Source organism: Rhinolophus hipposideros, assembly GCF_964194185.1.
Source record: "Rhinolophus hipposideros genome assembly, chromosome: 16".
NCBI classification, from domain to species: domain Eukaryota; kingdom Metazoa; phylum Chordata; class Mammalia; order Chiroptera; family Rhinolophidae; genus Rhinolophus; species Rhinolophus hipposideros.
Window position 1 is genome coordinate 29888971 of NC_138062.1, and position 15063 is coordinate 29904033.

Consider the following 15063-nt stretch of genomic DNA (forward strand, 5'->3'; position numbering starts at 1 on the left):
CCCTAACAGGGTGTACAAGAGTCTCAGTGTGGCAAGGAATGGGGGGTGCACACGCTTGAGAATCCCTGCCTTCTACCACAACACCCCGGGTTAAACTGCTTCCACTGAGCCCAACTTGCCTAATTTGGAACTATTACCCCCGCTGAGAATTTTGGGCCAGGCCCTCCAACATTTAGAGGCTTCTATAAATACATTTCAATTTTATTTGATAATCTCTCATTGTCTTCCAGTTTGCATCTTGATTCTGTCTTGCAGGAGAGCTGTTAAACACGCCAATCATACTCACTGTCAAACTGACTCCACAGCAGGATAAAACAGAGGCATCATTTTCCATTTGAGCAGAAAATTTATAGCATTCATGGTGAACACAGAAGTCACTTTCTGGTTGGAGAGGAACTAGATATCACGCACAGCTGGTCAAGTGACACTTATGGTTGCTCCCTCATGCTTATCCTGTGTGCTCACTTAGCTTTCCATGAAAATGAGTAAAGCAGAAATTGGTCATAAAAGTACCCCCACCACCCCTCCACAGCTCAGAAAGGGTGGGAATGTTGATGTTAAGGGTGAAGGAGGGGTTGGCTTGGGAGTAAACACTGTTGGCTGTTTGACACCAGACTTTAAAAATATTTTTAAAAAAAGTTCACAGAGCTATGTATATGCCATAAAAATATTTATTTAATTAAAAATAAAAGATCAGAAGCACATATATACTAAACTGGTAAAAGTGGTTACCGCTGGGGAAAGGGTGGTTAACCATATTTCAACCTTCTCTTTCTACTTTAAATACTTCTATCCTCTTGACTTCTCTTTTAAAAACCATTAATGAGATTTTTTTAGAGCAGAATTTTTTTTGAATAAATTACCATAGAGGTTTCTCATAGCAACAAGTTTTAAAAGAGTTTGAGAGGATAGAAGTAACAGTATTTGGAGGAAAGGAAATAAGGAGTATGGGAGATAGAGATAAGGGTAGAAATAGCTAACAATAATAATAAATTAATAAGTACAACTCCAACCTAACCTTTCAGAGAAACTATGAATATATCTATGAATCAGAGCAAAAGCTGTGCCCCACCCACCACCAAAAAGAAAAAGCATTGAAGGTCATACACAATTGACCTATGTATGCAAAGTTTTTTGCTTTTGTTCTACAGCATTTATTTTTAGGTGTTTAATGACCCAATATGTCCTATAACAGAAACACTAATGGTGATAAAAGTGCTAGTAAGAAGCAACATATGATTATGATAGATAAAGGTAAAGATCATTTTTAAAGGTATGGAAATGATAAGCATAACTTTGGGTTGAATTATTTAACAGTAGAGGCAATTTACGGGCAATGGTATTGAAAATCTGCAGCAATGACAATGAGCAAGAAAACAGAAAAAAGGTTTAACAAAATACTAAAACTTGTAAGTGGCTAAGAGGATCAGGCGAAGGGTATGTTGAATTAAAGTCAGACACAAACACGAACATACATGGCTTCATAACTAGATAAAAATTCATCAAACTGTTCGCACACTTGAAATTTATACTAGTTTTACTGTATGAAAATCACACACACACACACACACACACACACACACACACACACACACACAGAGAGACCCTGAGGATGGCATCACACTTTCTAGTGATTTATCTATATTCAACCTGTCAATGTGAGAATACCCAATGCATTTATCAGTTCTGCAGGAATGGGACCCCTTCCAACTCGTTCTCAATAAAGATGAAAAGTTAAGGAATTCACTGAGTGTCTCTGTTCTCTCTTTCTCTTATCTGGGCACTCTTCTTACATGGCGCCCATCAACTGGTTCCATGGATTCCCTTTCACCTTCCGATGTATTGATGAGTTCTGTTACTGCTTATGAGGTTCTCATACAGTGCTTAGAAAAATCTGGTCCTAAGTAGGTAGTTCTGACTTTGCATTTGCTAAGCTCACTGATGCTTTGTTTTGATTATATTTCACTTCTCAAAAACATTTTCTGTAACTGCACTTGAATCACACTTTTTGATTTCACATTCCAACGTGTTTTTTAAGTGGACAAAATACAGTTCTTCTAACTTCTTTGTCCTAGATTTCCAAAGGGATGAATGAAGTAAACTTAAAGGCTCCAGGGGTTTAAAAATGCTTAAACTCCTAAACTTTCTGTTATTGTCCAAATCACTAAGTCTCATATTTAAAGTCCACCACTGCGGCTTCAATCTACCTTTCTAACTTCCACTCCTAATGCATTAAGTCTGCTCCTGGTCCCAACGGCAGGGATCTTGTGCTCCAATCACACATACACATCTTTCGTATGTCAACAGATATTTAATGAAAATGTTGATATTCTGAACAAATGAATGAGGAAGATATGAAATGACAGCAATGTACCCATTTGTGCACACACTTCTACTATAGAGCAAACAATACAGAAAGTGGATAGGCATATTATGGGAAACTGAACATCTCATTCCAAATCTTATTTTAAATCACTTTATTTAGTTATGATTGACATGTGACATGTATTTAAAGTACATAACTCGATGAGTTTGGGGACAAGTACACATCCATGAAATCATCATCACAATCAAGGTCATAAACATATCCATCACCTCTCAGTTTCCTTATTATTTCTTCTTATTATTACTATATTATTGTGTGTATGTATATGTGTGTGTGTTAAGAACACTCAACGTACTCCACATACTTTTTCATCGATCTGTCCTTCTGCCTGCAATAAGATACAACGCTCCTCTTACGACATATCTGTCAGCCAAGGGACTTTGCAAGGCCAGATCAAATTTTACTTCTCTCGCGAGCTTTGATTCTTGGTTGGAATTCATCTTTCATAATCCTAATCTTACATACCTCACTGTTGCCTTTATCACAGCCTATCACTGAAACCACACACACTCAGTCGCATCCATAAACAATGCACACAGTACACTGTGTCTATGGGTTGTTAAACAGTGAGTTACTGATAGGTAGGATCTCTTGTGTTACTTATCTTTTGTATGTCCCACAGCACCGAGGAGGTTTTGTATAAGATAGGCATTTAATAACATTTGTTGGATTGTACAGCCAAAGAATGGACTTTTGTTATTTTTTTCTCTTATCTGGTAGTTTTAACTGTCACATAGTCGTTCATCAATAGTTTCCACCTATTGGATCTCCATAGCTTGAATCAAATACAGCTTCAAATAAATAAGCTACTGCCTAGGGTTCTGAACCCCTTTTTGTTTCTAAAGAGATTTTTTTGTGTGTGTGTGGTAATTATGTTTATTTTCACAGACAGATTTGTTTACAATTTTTGCCTTTATCAGGCCTGTCTCTTAAGTACAGAGAGGGAAACTATTTCTGGCTGTTCTGTTTTCCAAGGAAACCTTGCAATTTTCTTTTAAGGTCATAGAAGTTTGACTTCTATGAGTCTGCTATGCACCACCTAAGACTTCAAGTTATAAAAACCATTGTTTTCTCAAAAGTCTGGAAAAAGCTTGCAAGATATAATTAACTGCCTAGAATAAACAATACAATATAAATAGATCTTTCCCTTAGAAAATAACTTACTGTTGGGCTATGTGAAAGAATCTCACTTTATTAGAGATGAGAAAATTCTGCAGCAAGAAAGCAGCTACAGAATTTAAATTAAAATATACAAAAATTTCAAGTAAAAAAATCAATATATATAACATGCTGAGTTCAAACAGCATGTCCATTCACGTCAAAAACAGAACAGAGATGCCTACCACCACCCCTATTCCGTACTATTCTGGAAGTATAAGCCAATGTAATTACATCACAGAAAAAACAAATGTTTTAAAAAAATTATCTGCAAAGTTATACACCTGGAAAACCCAAGAGAATTAACTGGAAAAACTACTGAAAATTAAAATAGGAAAACTCTCTGCATAGAGAACAAAAAAAAGAAATATTTTTTTTATATGTAAACTGTAGGAAACGATTCCAATTATAGAACCCATCAAAAAGATAAAGATGTTTTTAAAAAAGTTTAAATAAAGGAAAAGACATTTCTTGTTCTTAGACGCAACGATATGGTAAAAGAAATAAGTCAATTATCTTATATTTTGTAAATTTAACCAGATTCCAGTAAAAATATGAAAAAGATTCTACTGAGAACAAATAATTCTAAATTTTATACAAAAAATAAATGAGAGCAGTCTGGAAAATGCTGAAGTTAAGAGCGATAAGTGGAACAAGCACTACCAGATATTAAAATATATTCTAAAGCCACCTAAGGTAAAATAGTAGTTTCGTATTGTAATATTAATAGATCAAGTGGGATAGAAGAGAGTTGGGAGAGAAACGGAAATACAGATGCTTTTATAAACATATGAAAACATATTCCACATCTTATATGAGAGAAAAATAAAAAGTATAATGACATTTTTTGACTTTTCAGTGAGAAGAAATTACAGATACTGATATGAAATGATCTGTAAGATGCATTTCTAACTTAAAAAAAGAAAAAAGAATATGCAAAGCCAGTGTGGGTAGTAACTCACCATTTATATAAAATGTAAAAAAGGGATGGGAATTACACAAATGTGTCAAAGCCCACAGAATACCTCTGAAGGATACACACACCAAAAAAACATAACTGAGATTGCTCTGGGGAGGAAGACAAAGGGAAGAATGGATCTTTTTATTTTTTAAAAGCCTGTTGTACTGTTTTCTTTTTATTAAAATTAAATAATATACATGTATTAACTATCAACAAGTATAAAAAGATGATCAACATCACTAATCATTAAAGGAACGTTAAGTCAAAACTACAGTGAGATACTCTCACACCCATTAGAATGGTTATCAAAAACAAACAAACAAACAAACAAACAGAAAGTGACAAGTTTGACGAGTGGGGGAGATGGAGATATCAGAACCCCTGTGCAACTGGTGGGAATGTAAAATGGTACAGGTGCATATGCTGCGGAAAACAGTAAGTTCATTCCTTGGAAAGTTAAAACTGAGATTTACTATGTGCTGTAGCAGTTCTATTTCTGGGTAGACAATAGTCCCCCTTTATTCACAGGGGATATGTTCCAAGATCCCCAGTGGATGCCTGAAACTGTGGATAATAACGAACCCTATTTATACCATGCTTTTCTTTTTTTTTTACTATACTTGTACATACATACCCATGATAAAGTTTAGTTTTTAAATTAAGCACAGTAAGAGATTAATGACAATAATAAGATAGAACAATTATAACAGTATACTGTAATGAAAGTGACATGAATGTGGCATTATTAAGTAGAATAAGGGCAACTTGAACACAAGCACTGCAATACGACGACAGTTGACCTGACGACCAACATGGCTACTAAGTGACTGTTGGGAGGGGAACGTCTACAGCGTGGAGACGCTGAACAAAGGGATGATTCACGTCCTGGTAGGATGGAGCAGGACAGTGCAAGATTTCGCATTCTACCCAGAATGGCGCACAATTTAAAATTTAGGAATTTTTTTTTTCTGGAATTTTCCATTTAATATTTTAAGACAATGGGTGACCGCAGGTAGCTGAAATCATAGAAAGCAAAACCATGGACATGAGCGGACTCTGGTATATCCAAAAGAACCGAAAGCAGACTCGAATATTTGTACACCCGTGTTCATAGCAGCTTTATTCACGACAGCCAAAAGGTGGAAACAACCCAGGTGTCCATTAACAGATGAATGGATAAACAAAGTGTGGTATTTACAGAAAGCATTACACAGCCTTAAAAAGGAAGAAAATTCTGACACAGGCTACAACATGGATGGCTACACAACAATGTGAATGTACTTAATGCCACTGAACTGTGTGTTTAGAAATGGTTAAAATAGTAAATTTTATGTTGTGTGTATTTTACTGCAACTTTTAAAAGAATGTAATGCACAAATAGAAAATCTGAAGAGACCTATAGCAAGTTAAGAAATTGAATTAATCAATTAGAAATCTTCTCAAGGGGTAGCTGAAAGGTTCAGTTGGTTAGAGCGCGATCTCTCAACAAGGTTGCCGGTTCAATTCCCACATGGGATGGTGGGCTGCGCCCCCTGCAATTAAAGACTGAAAACGGTGACTGGACGTGGAGCTGAGCTGCGCCCTCCACAACTAGACTGAAGGACAACGACTTGGAGCTAATGGGCCCCGGAGAACCACACTGTTACTCAATATTCCCCAACAAAATAAAAAAAAAAAATCCTTCTGAAATGTTTAAAAAAGAAAAATCTTCCCACAAAGTAAAGCTCAGTCCTAAATAGCTTCATTGATGAATTCTATCAAAATTTAAAGAAGAAATAATACCAATTATTCACATACTCATCCAGAAACACTCATCCAGAATACAAAGGGGGAACATTTCCCAACTCATTCTACGAGAACAATATTACTCTGACACAAAGTCAGACAAACATGTCACAAGAAACTACAGACCAATGTCTCTTATGAACATATATGCAAAAATCCTCAATAAAATATTAACAAACCAAATCCAGCAACATATACTAAGGATTATGAATCATGAGCAAGTGGGAATTACCCCTAGAATGGAAGATTGATTTAACATTCAAAAATTTAATTAAAGTAATACACCACATTAATATAATAAAGGACAAAAACCATATGATCATTTTGATATCCAAAGGAAATGCATTTGATAAAATCCAAGACCTATTCATGATAAAAATGCTCCACAAACTAGGGACAGACGGGAAGAACCTCAACTTGATAAGTGGCATCTACGAAAAACCCACAGCTCACATAATATTCAGTAGTGAAAAATTGAATGCTTCCCCCCTAAGATTGGGAAGGGGGAAAAGATGGACAAGGAGATCTGCTTTCACCACTGCAAAGTATTCAATGTTTTACTGGAGGGTCTAGCCAGTGCAATCATGCAAGAAAAAGAAATGAAAACATGGAGACGTTAGAAATAAACACTTATGTCCACATGGTAATCAGCCCAAAGTGCAAACAATCCAAATGTCTATCAACTGGTACATGGATGAACAAAATGTGTTATATTCATAGAGTGGAACATTATTGAGCAATACCTGCTACAACATGGGAGAACCCCAAAGACATTATGCTAAGTGAAAGAAGTCAGACACAAAAGCCTGCAGAGAGCATAAGTCAATTTATAGGAAATGACCAGGGGGCGCAAATCTGTAAGACATAAAGGAGACTGGCTGATGCCTGGGCCTGGAGGTGGTAATGAGGGCTGATGGCTAATGGGCACCAGGGATCTTTTTGAAGTGATGGAAATATTCTAAAACTGGATTGTGGTGATTATTGCACAACTCCGTAAATTTACTAAAAGTCATTGCGTTGTACCCTTTAGAGGCATGCATTTTGTGGTACGTAAATTATACCTTAACAAAGCTGTTTAAAGATGTAAAAAAGGTAATGATTACAATAATGGTTATCTTTTACATTAATACTGCTGCTTGTTCACCCATATATCCACATGCTGGGGAAAAACATGGGAAGGAAGACTTATTAAATTAGAACATCCAATTATGTCTGTCTATTTTCTTGGAATAGAAAAATGCAGAAATGCTGTATTTGGAAAAGGGAACTTTTGCTTAGGTCATAAATCTGAGAAATGGATTATTAATGCAAGACATTTCATTATTCACCTCCTTCCATCCCCTCACAAACATGAATGATGAAAAATAAACTGTACCTTAAGGGCAAAAAGGGTGTTAGCTTTACATTTCCTAAAAAGAACTGCTTTCTTGAACATCCTCTATCTGATTCTCTATCCTTGAGAAAGCTAAATTTCATTCACTTGTGCTTTTAATAAATTTAAATGTTTTAGACCTGTAAGGCATTTCCTTCAGATATATGGTCAATAAGGGACAATTGAAACTTCCTGTTTTTCTCACAGTCAAGTTCCCACCACATAGTTGTTAGTCTTGCTCACTGAGCACCTTGGGGCTTTCAAGCTGACTCCTTTTTTCCTACAGTCTTTCCTATTCCCCTTTAGCCATTCTGTCTGCATTCTTGCCTAGGCCTCTGTCAGTATTTAGCAAGCCAAGAGTGAATTTTCTCATGATCTCTGCAAGTTCTGGCATCTATCTTTTTCTTAGCCTTCCTGATACATCAACTCCTCGCTTCATCTCACTGGTTGTCCCTTTTCTGGGGTGTATCAGGAATCTCCTATGCCACTTACACACACTTGGCCCACTTGCCACTCCAATGTGCCTGATCCCGTAATACTGTCATCTTAATTACTGCACCCATGCACCAGCATTTTCAAAGCAACACATAGATTCCTTTTAAAATTCCTTTTAAAAATTTTTATGTGGCCTTTTTTTTTTTTATCTGAAGAAATTTGCTGCTCTTTCTGCTACATTTTCCCACATCCATATCATTACTAAAAAGACATTCTACTAAATATGGCTGAAGTCTAAGAGACAAGAGGGTGTGAGGCTTGATGAAAGAAGAAAGTTACATTAGTAAGACACTTAGTAAGAGTAAAGAGACAGCGTTGTTGGCGAGGTTTGGGACATGTATTCTCATACACTACCAATAAAATGGTAAACTAGTGTGCAAGTTGGCCATCGCTGTTAAAATTTTAAGAAAACATATTCTTGGATATGATTAAATACATTGTTCGACCAATGCAGTAAAAAACAACAACACTTGAGCCAATGCCCAATGGTATCTCCACATCAGGAAGTTCACTGTAACATTGTTTGACTTGCACAGTAAGCCCGCTAGACTTGACATTCCATAAAGGCAGAGAGTAAATATGCTTTGTTCACTGCACGATATCAACTATCTTGCGCAATGGCTAGCACAGAGGAGTCTGGCATTTGTTGAATGAATAAATGGATGAGGAAGAACTGATTGGCTGTTTATGCCTGGACCTCTGTCGGTGGTTAGCAAGCCAAGAGTGAATTTTCCATTCAGAATGCTAGGCTTTACTGAGTTCTGCAGCCATGAGACATGCACTCTTGGCCCTCATCTGTCACATATACTCTGCTGATCATCAGAGCAAATGGCAGAGAGATTTGAGTACTCAGAGCAAACCAGTCACAAAACTAATGTGCTTCTGCAATTATAAGCAACAATAATGCTGCCATGCTTGTATTGTAAGCCAGATTTAACTATCATTTAACTATATTCAACTATCATTACCAAAATAATCCGTCATCAGTTTACTTTTTTTTTTGCCTTGATACGTATAAAAGATTTACTCTTCAGAGCAACAATTAGGGCTTTGAAATGCCCAAGAGTAATTTATCCATTTTTATCTCAGAATATTACTGAACAAGGTGTGTGACTTGGCCTTATGTCCCACATAACTTTTCAGAATTTGAAAGGGGGAAATATCCTATCACAGGGAGGTGGTGATAAAACATGACCTTTTGAAAGCTTGAAATGTTATTACATCATCAAGACACACGAGGGCACTCTAATCAACCAGCAAAATGAAATAGAAAAGTGAAATCTGGTTGACATTTTAAAAATCATACTGCAATAGGAGAATTAAGGACGAGCAAAACTGTTAATGTTTGTAATTTATAGCAAGAGGTTTTCTGTTCTTGCTCCAAATTTTAAGAAGTCAAAAGGATTCTGCAGGTCTGTAAATTGGAGAAAGAATCAGTCACTCACAGATCTAAAGTGAGGATTAACCACCCCATTCTAAGGATTTGTTAAATTGACCTTGGGGCAGAATTTGCCCCTTTCAAGCAAAGATCTTTACAATCTACAATTCCACTTGGTGTTTTGTCTTCCATTGGGGGCAGTCCATGAATTTATTTCTTTACTCCATCTGTTTTCATGGGAGAAATAGCGAGTTAAAAGTTTGAGCCTTCCCCCAAAGCCCGCTAGGCTTTGTAATGAGAAAGCATATTGTACTAAGTAAGGAGTGTAGACCCCTGGAGAATATATCTTGTGGCCTGCTTCAGTTTTTTAATTTGTAAATATAACTACAGCATATAATTCCTCCTGTCAGATTAAAAAAGTATAGCATAACGAGCATTTAAATGACCTTTTCTTGTAGACCTTTAACAGGAGAGCAACAATAACTGCCGAGAGCCATGGATTCTGAGGCAATAAGGCTCATTCACTAAGGATTATCATTAATCTTAGAGTAGCACTGAAATTTGTGCCTCAGCAAAATTACAAACAGTTTCTGGTCATCGATCTTTGGGGTCAAATATAATAGTTCAAATGGCAAGTATTGAAACTTTGAATGCCAAGGGTATATGGTGGCTGCATCTCTGTTGACCGAAAAAACCAGAAGATTCTATCTTGGAACTATATATAGGAAGGATGCCGTGCTGCATTCTTGAACTGCTTCTCACTATTTTATTTACTTTCATCTTCATCTGTTTGAATGGCTAAATTCCTGGCCATGATGTTTCAAACTCAATTTCTGGCAATGCATTCACTATTTATTTTGTTCCACGGTCTCTTGTGAAGGACCCTGATGAAATCCAGTTGCTATCCTTAGCTGAATTGGCCATCCGGGTATACCCAATCAGGCTCAGTCTATACTAAAACAGAACAGGCTCTGAAATGTGCTAATTTAGAGGATACATTTCTAATTTTCCTGTTCTTTTAAAAACGATTTTGGTTCACTGAAGGTACCAATGAATTTTCTTCAGTTGAATAAAGCTGCCTGAATACTGCATATTACAGGCAGTCGTTTCAATCTTTTCAGTTGGTATTTCTCTAAGAAGGAGATATCCAAGGATTACATTATAATGACATCCATTGTCTTCCCTTGGGTGTATAAAAAGCCACCAAGAGAATGATGTGTAAAGTTAGAGAACTATTAATGGTACCAGAGCTTGTATATTGTGTAGTATAAAAACTAACGTGGGAACTCAATTGGTATGCTTGATATGGAACCCTTTATAGTACTAAGAAAGTTTCCAAACTTTAATTTTTTACCACTAATCTTTTTGAAGGCTTAATTTAACCAAACTCCAATTTAAAGCTAATTTAAAAATAAATAGCCTTGAATAACATTTTTCTCAGTACACAGTCTGGCTTACTGTCTTTGAAGAGACAGTCTAAGGAGCACACGCCACGTACCACGCAAGGTCTCGAGTCTTTGCCCTCAGTAAGGAACAGACGCTTAAGGAAGGACACCTGGGTTCAGATCTTGGCTCCCCCACCTTTTTCACCTGTGTAACTTCAAGCCACTTCACCTCCCTGAGGCTCAGATAATTATCTGGATAATGGGAATACGATCAGCTAGATTAAAGGACTAAAAAGGGAAACTAACTAGTGAGTACCTCCAACAGTGCCTGGACACAGTAATTGCTCCATAAAGGGCAGCAATTTTTTTTTTTTTTACTCCAATGATTATAGCTTATTGTAATGTTTAAACTTCACCCCTTAATCTTTTCTCAGTGATATTCACAGACCTTGATAATCCTTCAGAGATGATTCATTCAACTACTATTTAGCAGAATCACACTATGTGTCAGGCTCTGGGAACACAGAGTCTACAAGAGGCAGGACAGAAATAAATCCAATAATCACAAATGCTACGAAAGGAAGTGTGCCATGGAAGCAGAGAGGAGAGTGTACCTAATTCCAGAAAACCATGGAGAAGTGCTATTCAAACAGAGACCTGAAATTATATATAAAGAAATTTAGGCAGGCAGAAAAGTGTTGTAGGCAATGGAACATATTTAAACTCCCAGAGGCAAAAAACAGCAGGGAGAGTTCAAGGAACTGGAAGATGTGCAATATAACTGGAACAAAGAGAACCAGGGAGATGAGGGCTAGACATGAGCCTGGAGGTAGGCAAGGCCATATCCTGCAGGACCAAGTAAATCAAGAGCTATAAGACTTTATCCTAAGGACAAAGGGAGCTACTGAGGGATTTATAGAACTCTGCAATTTAAAACAACTTCCAGAATGCAGAGTAGTTGTCCTGCGGGGGACTCTGTTTCCTGAGCCATTTGTCATGCCGGGTGTCAGGCGGGGTCTCTGGTCACGCTACCCACATAAGAACGCAGGACACGGTAAGGCCAACAGGAACACCCATGGAGCCATAAGTAGGGGAGTCATCACTATATTCTCACCGGCGGCATCCGCCTCTCTGCAATCCGCTCTTGCTAGGCCACATTCTTTTTGCTAGCATAGCCACAGCCGTTATATTAGTGGCCAGTGGCTTATGGGTTACAGCTGACGGCCAACTAGCCACAGCTGCTGGCCATCTGATCACAGTTGATGGCCATTTACTACCCGAGCCAGCACCTTTCTATGTGAGGCTGAGAGCCTGGAAACTGTTTTTGGGGGCTTTGTCCCCACAGTAGTGAATGAACTGGAGAGAGGGTTAAAATGGAACGCAGGGAGACTAGACAGAAGGTCTCGTTGAATTTCAAGTGTCAAGTGAAAAGAGCCCCTACAAAGGCAGTATTAGTGGGACTGGAGAGAAACAGACCTGTTGAAGAACAGAAGTAGCATCAACAAGATGCAGTCATAGGCTGTGAGCGGGAAGGGTATTTTGGCAAGTCATAATCTCAAAATCAAGAATGTGCTCAATAAAGTATATTTCTGTGTTTCATGATATAAATGTAAAGCACTGCGTACGACATACTTCTTGAAGCAGTACACAAAGTGAAAACATTTAGGACACAGGAGGATTTATACCAACTCTATGGGAGGCGTGTCACACAAAAAGATGTCTAACGAAGTCCATCTTTTTGAAACCACTTTGCTATGTTGACAGAAATTCTGCATTACCACTTATCAAATCCCAAATGAGTTTTAACATGGAATACATAGATTGAACGTGAAAAAGGAGGGACCATAGACAGAACACCTCCTCTTCCTCTGAGGCACCTTCTGGTTCTTACAGAAAAGAAAATAATTTCTACTTTTTTCCCTTCCACGTTTTCACATCTCTAAAGAAATGAAGCGGGAGGATATTATGAGCAAACCAAAGTATACTGAAAGTAAACCATGGCTCTCTGATAACCTCAGCAAATGAATTTGTAGGGAAAAACGGCATCACATTTGCATGCCTTCTCACCAGGCACACCAAATGTGATTTATCCTTTCTTGAAGACACATGGTCTGTGCTCCAACCATTTCGGCACAAGCTCTTTTGCTCCTAAACTGAAGATTCAAGGAAGGCCCTCGGCTACTCATCCTTATCAGTTCAAGAGTCACTTTTCCAGGAAGCTGACTGTTGGTACCACGACCCCCCAGTCCCGGCTCAGCACCATCTCCAATTATCCTCTCAATTCTCCAACCCCTGAAAAGGACTCTGCTTTATCATGAATGCAGTGAATTATAATTTTGGCTTACTTTTCTAACTTCATTAGATGGCATGATTCTTTAGGGCTAGGGCGGTGACTTTCAATTCTGCATTCTTAGGTATTTAGCACACTGACCCAAGAGCAAATTGATAATCTCAGGGTTTACTGATCTTCATCCTCTTCTTTCCATATAGGACTTTAAAGGAAGACAATTTGGCAGTTGAATCCACTTTTAATACTTTTCCTAACTTCTCAGAAAACAGCGACACAGCGACGACACTTGGCTGAGTAAATACATACCCATCATCACATGGTAATGGCCTACGAGGGGATGAGGGGGATATGTATACTTTGGAAAAACATGTTCAAATCATTCCATAAATGGAAAAAGAAAATAAATCTTTTGTTTTTCTATAAAAATCACAGAACGTAAAGCTTGACAAGATTTGGCTGCGGGGACATGATTTTGAAACGTGTGGCATCTCACACATGCTTTGCTACTCTCCTAATTATGCCATTAATTCCACACAGTTGCCGTAAATTAGTTAGGTCTGTGTGCACAATGACAGTAAAATGGCTAAAAAGGAAGGCCTGCGAAGCTGCCCTATAAGCCAGGTGTTTGAGTTTTGTGATGGGAAGACGCCAGGTGTATTGGCACGTTCGTCTAACCGTGGCTCATGAAGTGCCTACAGCCCCAGACTGTAATCTTTTTTTTCTTTTTTAATTTGAAGATCTAATTGGCCTTATTGAGCGATTCACGAGTCAGGCAGCCGTCCATCTGGCTCCTGAACGTAATGCGAGTGTACCTCCTCTCGCCCATCCGCATCCTCCCTCCACAGGGTTTAAGACTCACAGCCCCAACCTCGGCCTTCTCTGACTTCCAGGTGCAATTAGGAGTCAATTAGGAACAGAACGCTTAATAATCACCCTCTTCCCGATATTACCCTCTGCCCACAAATAACCAAATGGTTCTCAACAACGGTAGCGAGAAACGTTCATCAAGTGTCAACTGCGTGGAAGTAAGTTAACAACCTATTATAACACTCACGTAGCAGCTGGGAAGTCAAACACCTCGTTCATAAATCTAACCTTAGTTCCTCCGTGAAAAAATGTTGCAGTCAACCTCTTATCTAACCAAAGGGACCCACCAAGGCTGTGTACGATCTCCTGGTAGTTGTGTATGGGGCGTGGGAGGTGAGGGGTCCAGAGGTGTGACTTTTAACCCCCTCAACAACAGCTTTGCTTAGTCCACCCCACTTCCTAGTGTCCTAATTGCCACCCCTTTTTCGCGATGGTTCCCTTCCCCAGGTGGAAACGACGAAGTCCAAAAGGATACGGCCACTGCCCTCTGTAGGAGCGGAGACTCACCAGTTTCATATTGGACTTTTGATTGTTCAACACCAGTTACTGGACACCTCCAACGCAGAAGCGATCTTCCGGTTCAAGCTCCGCCACTTGCCCGCAGAGAGCATCGCGGGACATGCAGTTTTTCTTCCCTACGCCCCCTTCTCGGGGCATTATGGGATACGTAGTCATCCATGGATCATGGGAACTGTAGTTATCTTTTCTTTCCCTCCCTTCTCTAAATACCTCCTTCCGTCAGCTCAAATTCATCTCCGCCGCCAATTCATCCTCTCCACCCCAGCATGATATCATGTCCCGAGTCTGGGCCTGGGTCCCATGGTATTCTGGGATGTGTAGTTCTCACGGCTCGTGCGTCCCTTTCCCCTCCTCCCTGTGGGAGGGCGGATGGGCGCGGGACTTGCCGGGAGCTGTAGTTCCCTGGGGCCTCTGGACGCCGAGTGGCGCGCTTTTACTCAAGGGAGGCAGGAACTACAACTCCCAGG

At 38.8% G+C, this 15063-nt stretch overlaps 1 protein-coding gene across 5 annotated transcripts in view; it reads right to left on the reverse strand.

The window, feature by feature from the left end:
* The window catches only part of INTS9 (integrator complex subunit 9), an 82317-nt gene extending 67362 nt beyond the window's left edge, over positions 1–14955 (reverse strand). For 2 of the 5 annotated variants that reach the window (XM_081077281.1, XM_081077278.1), the window contains exon 1: positions 287–335. In XM_081077281.1, coding sequence (XP_080933407.1) covers positions 287–334 — 48 coding nt within the window. In that variant the 5' untranslated portion in view covers position 335. Of the gene's footprint in view, positions 1–286; positions 336–14584 lie in introns of those variants that run through there. The other 3 variants (XM_081077283.1, XM_081077284.1, XM_081077280.1) reach the window with 3 other exon arrangements.
* Positions 14956–15063: the final 108 nt, after the last annotated feature.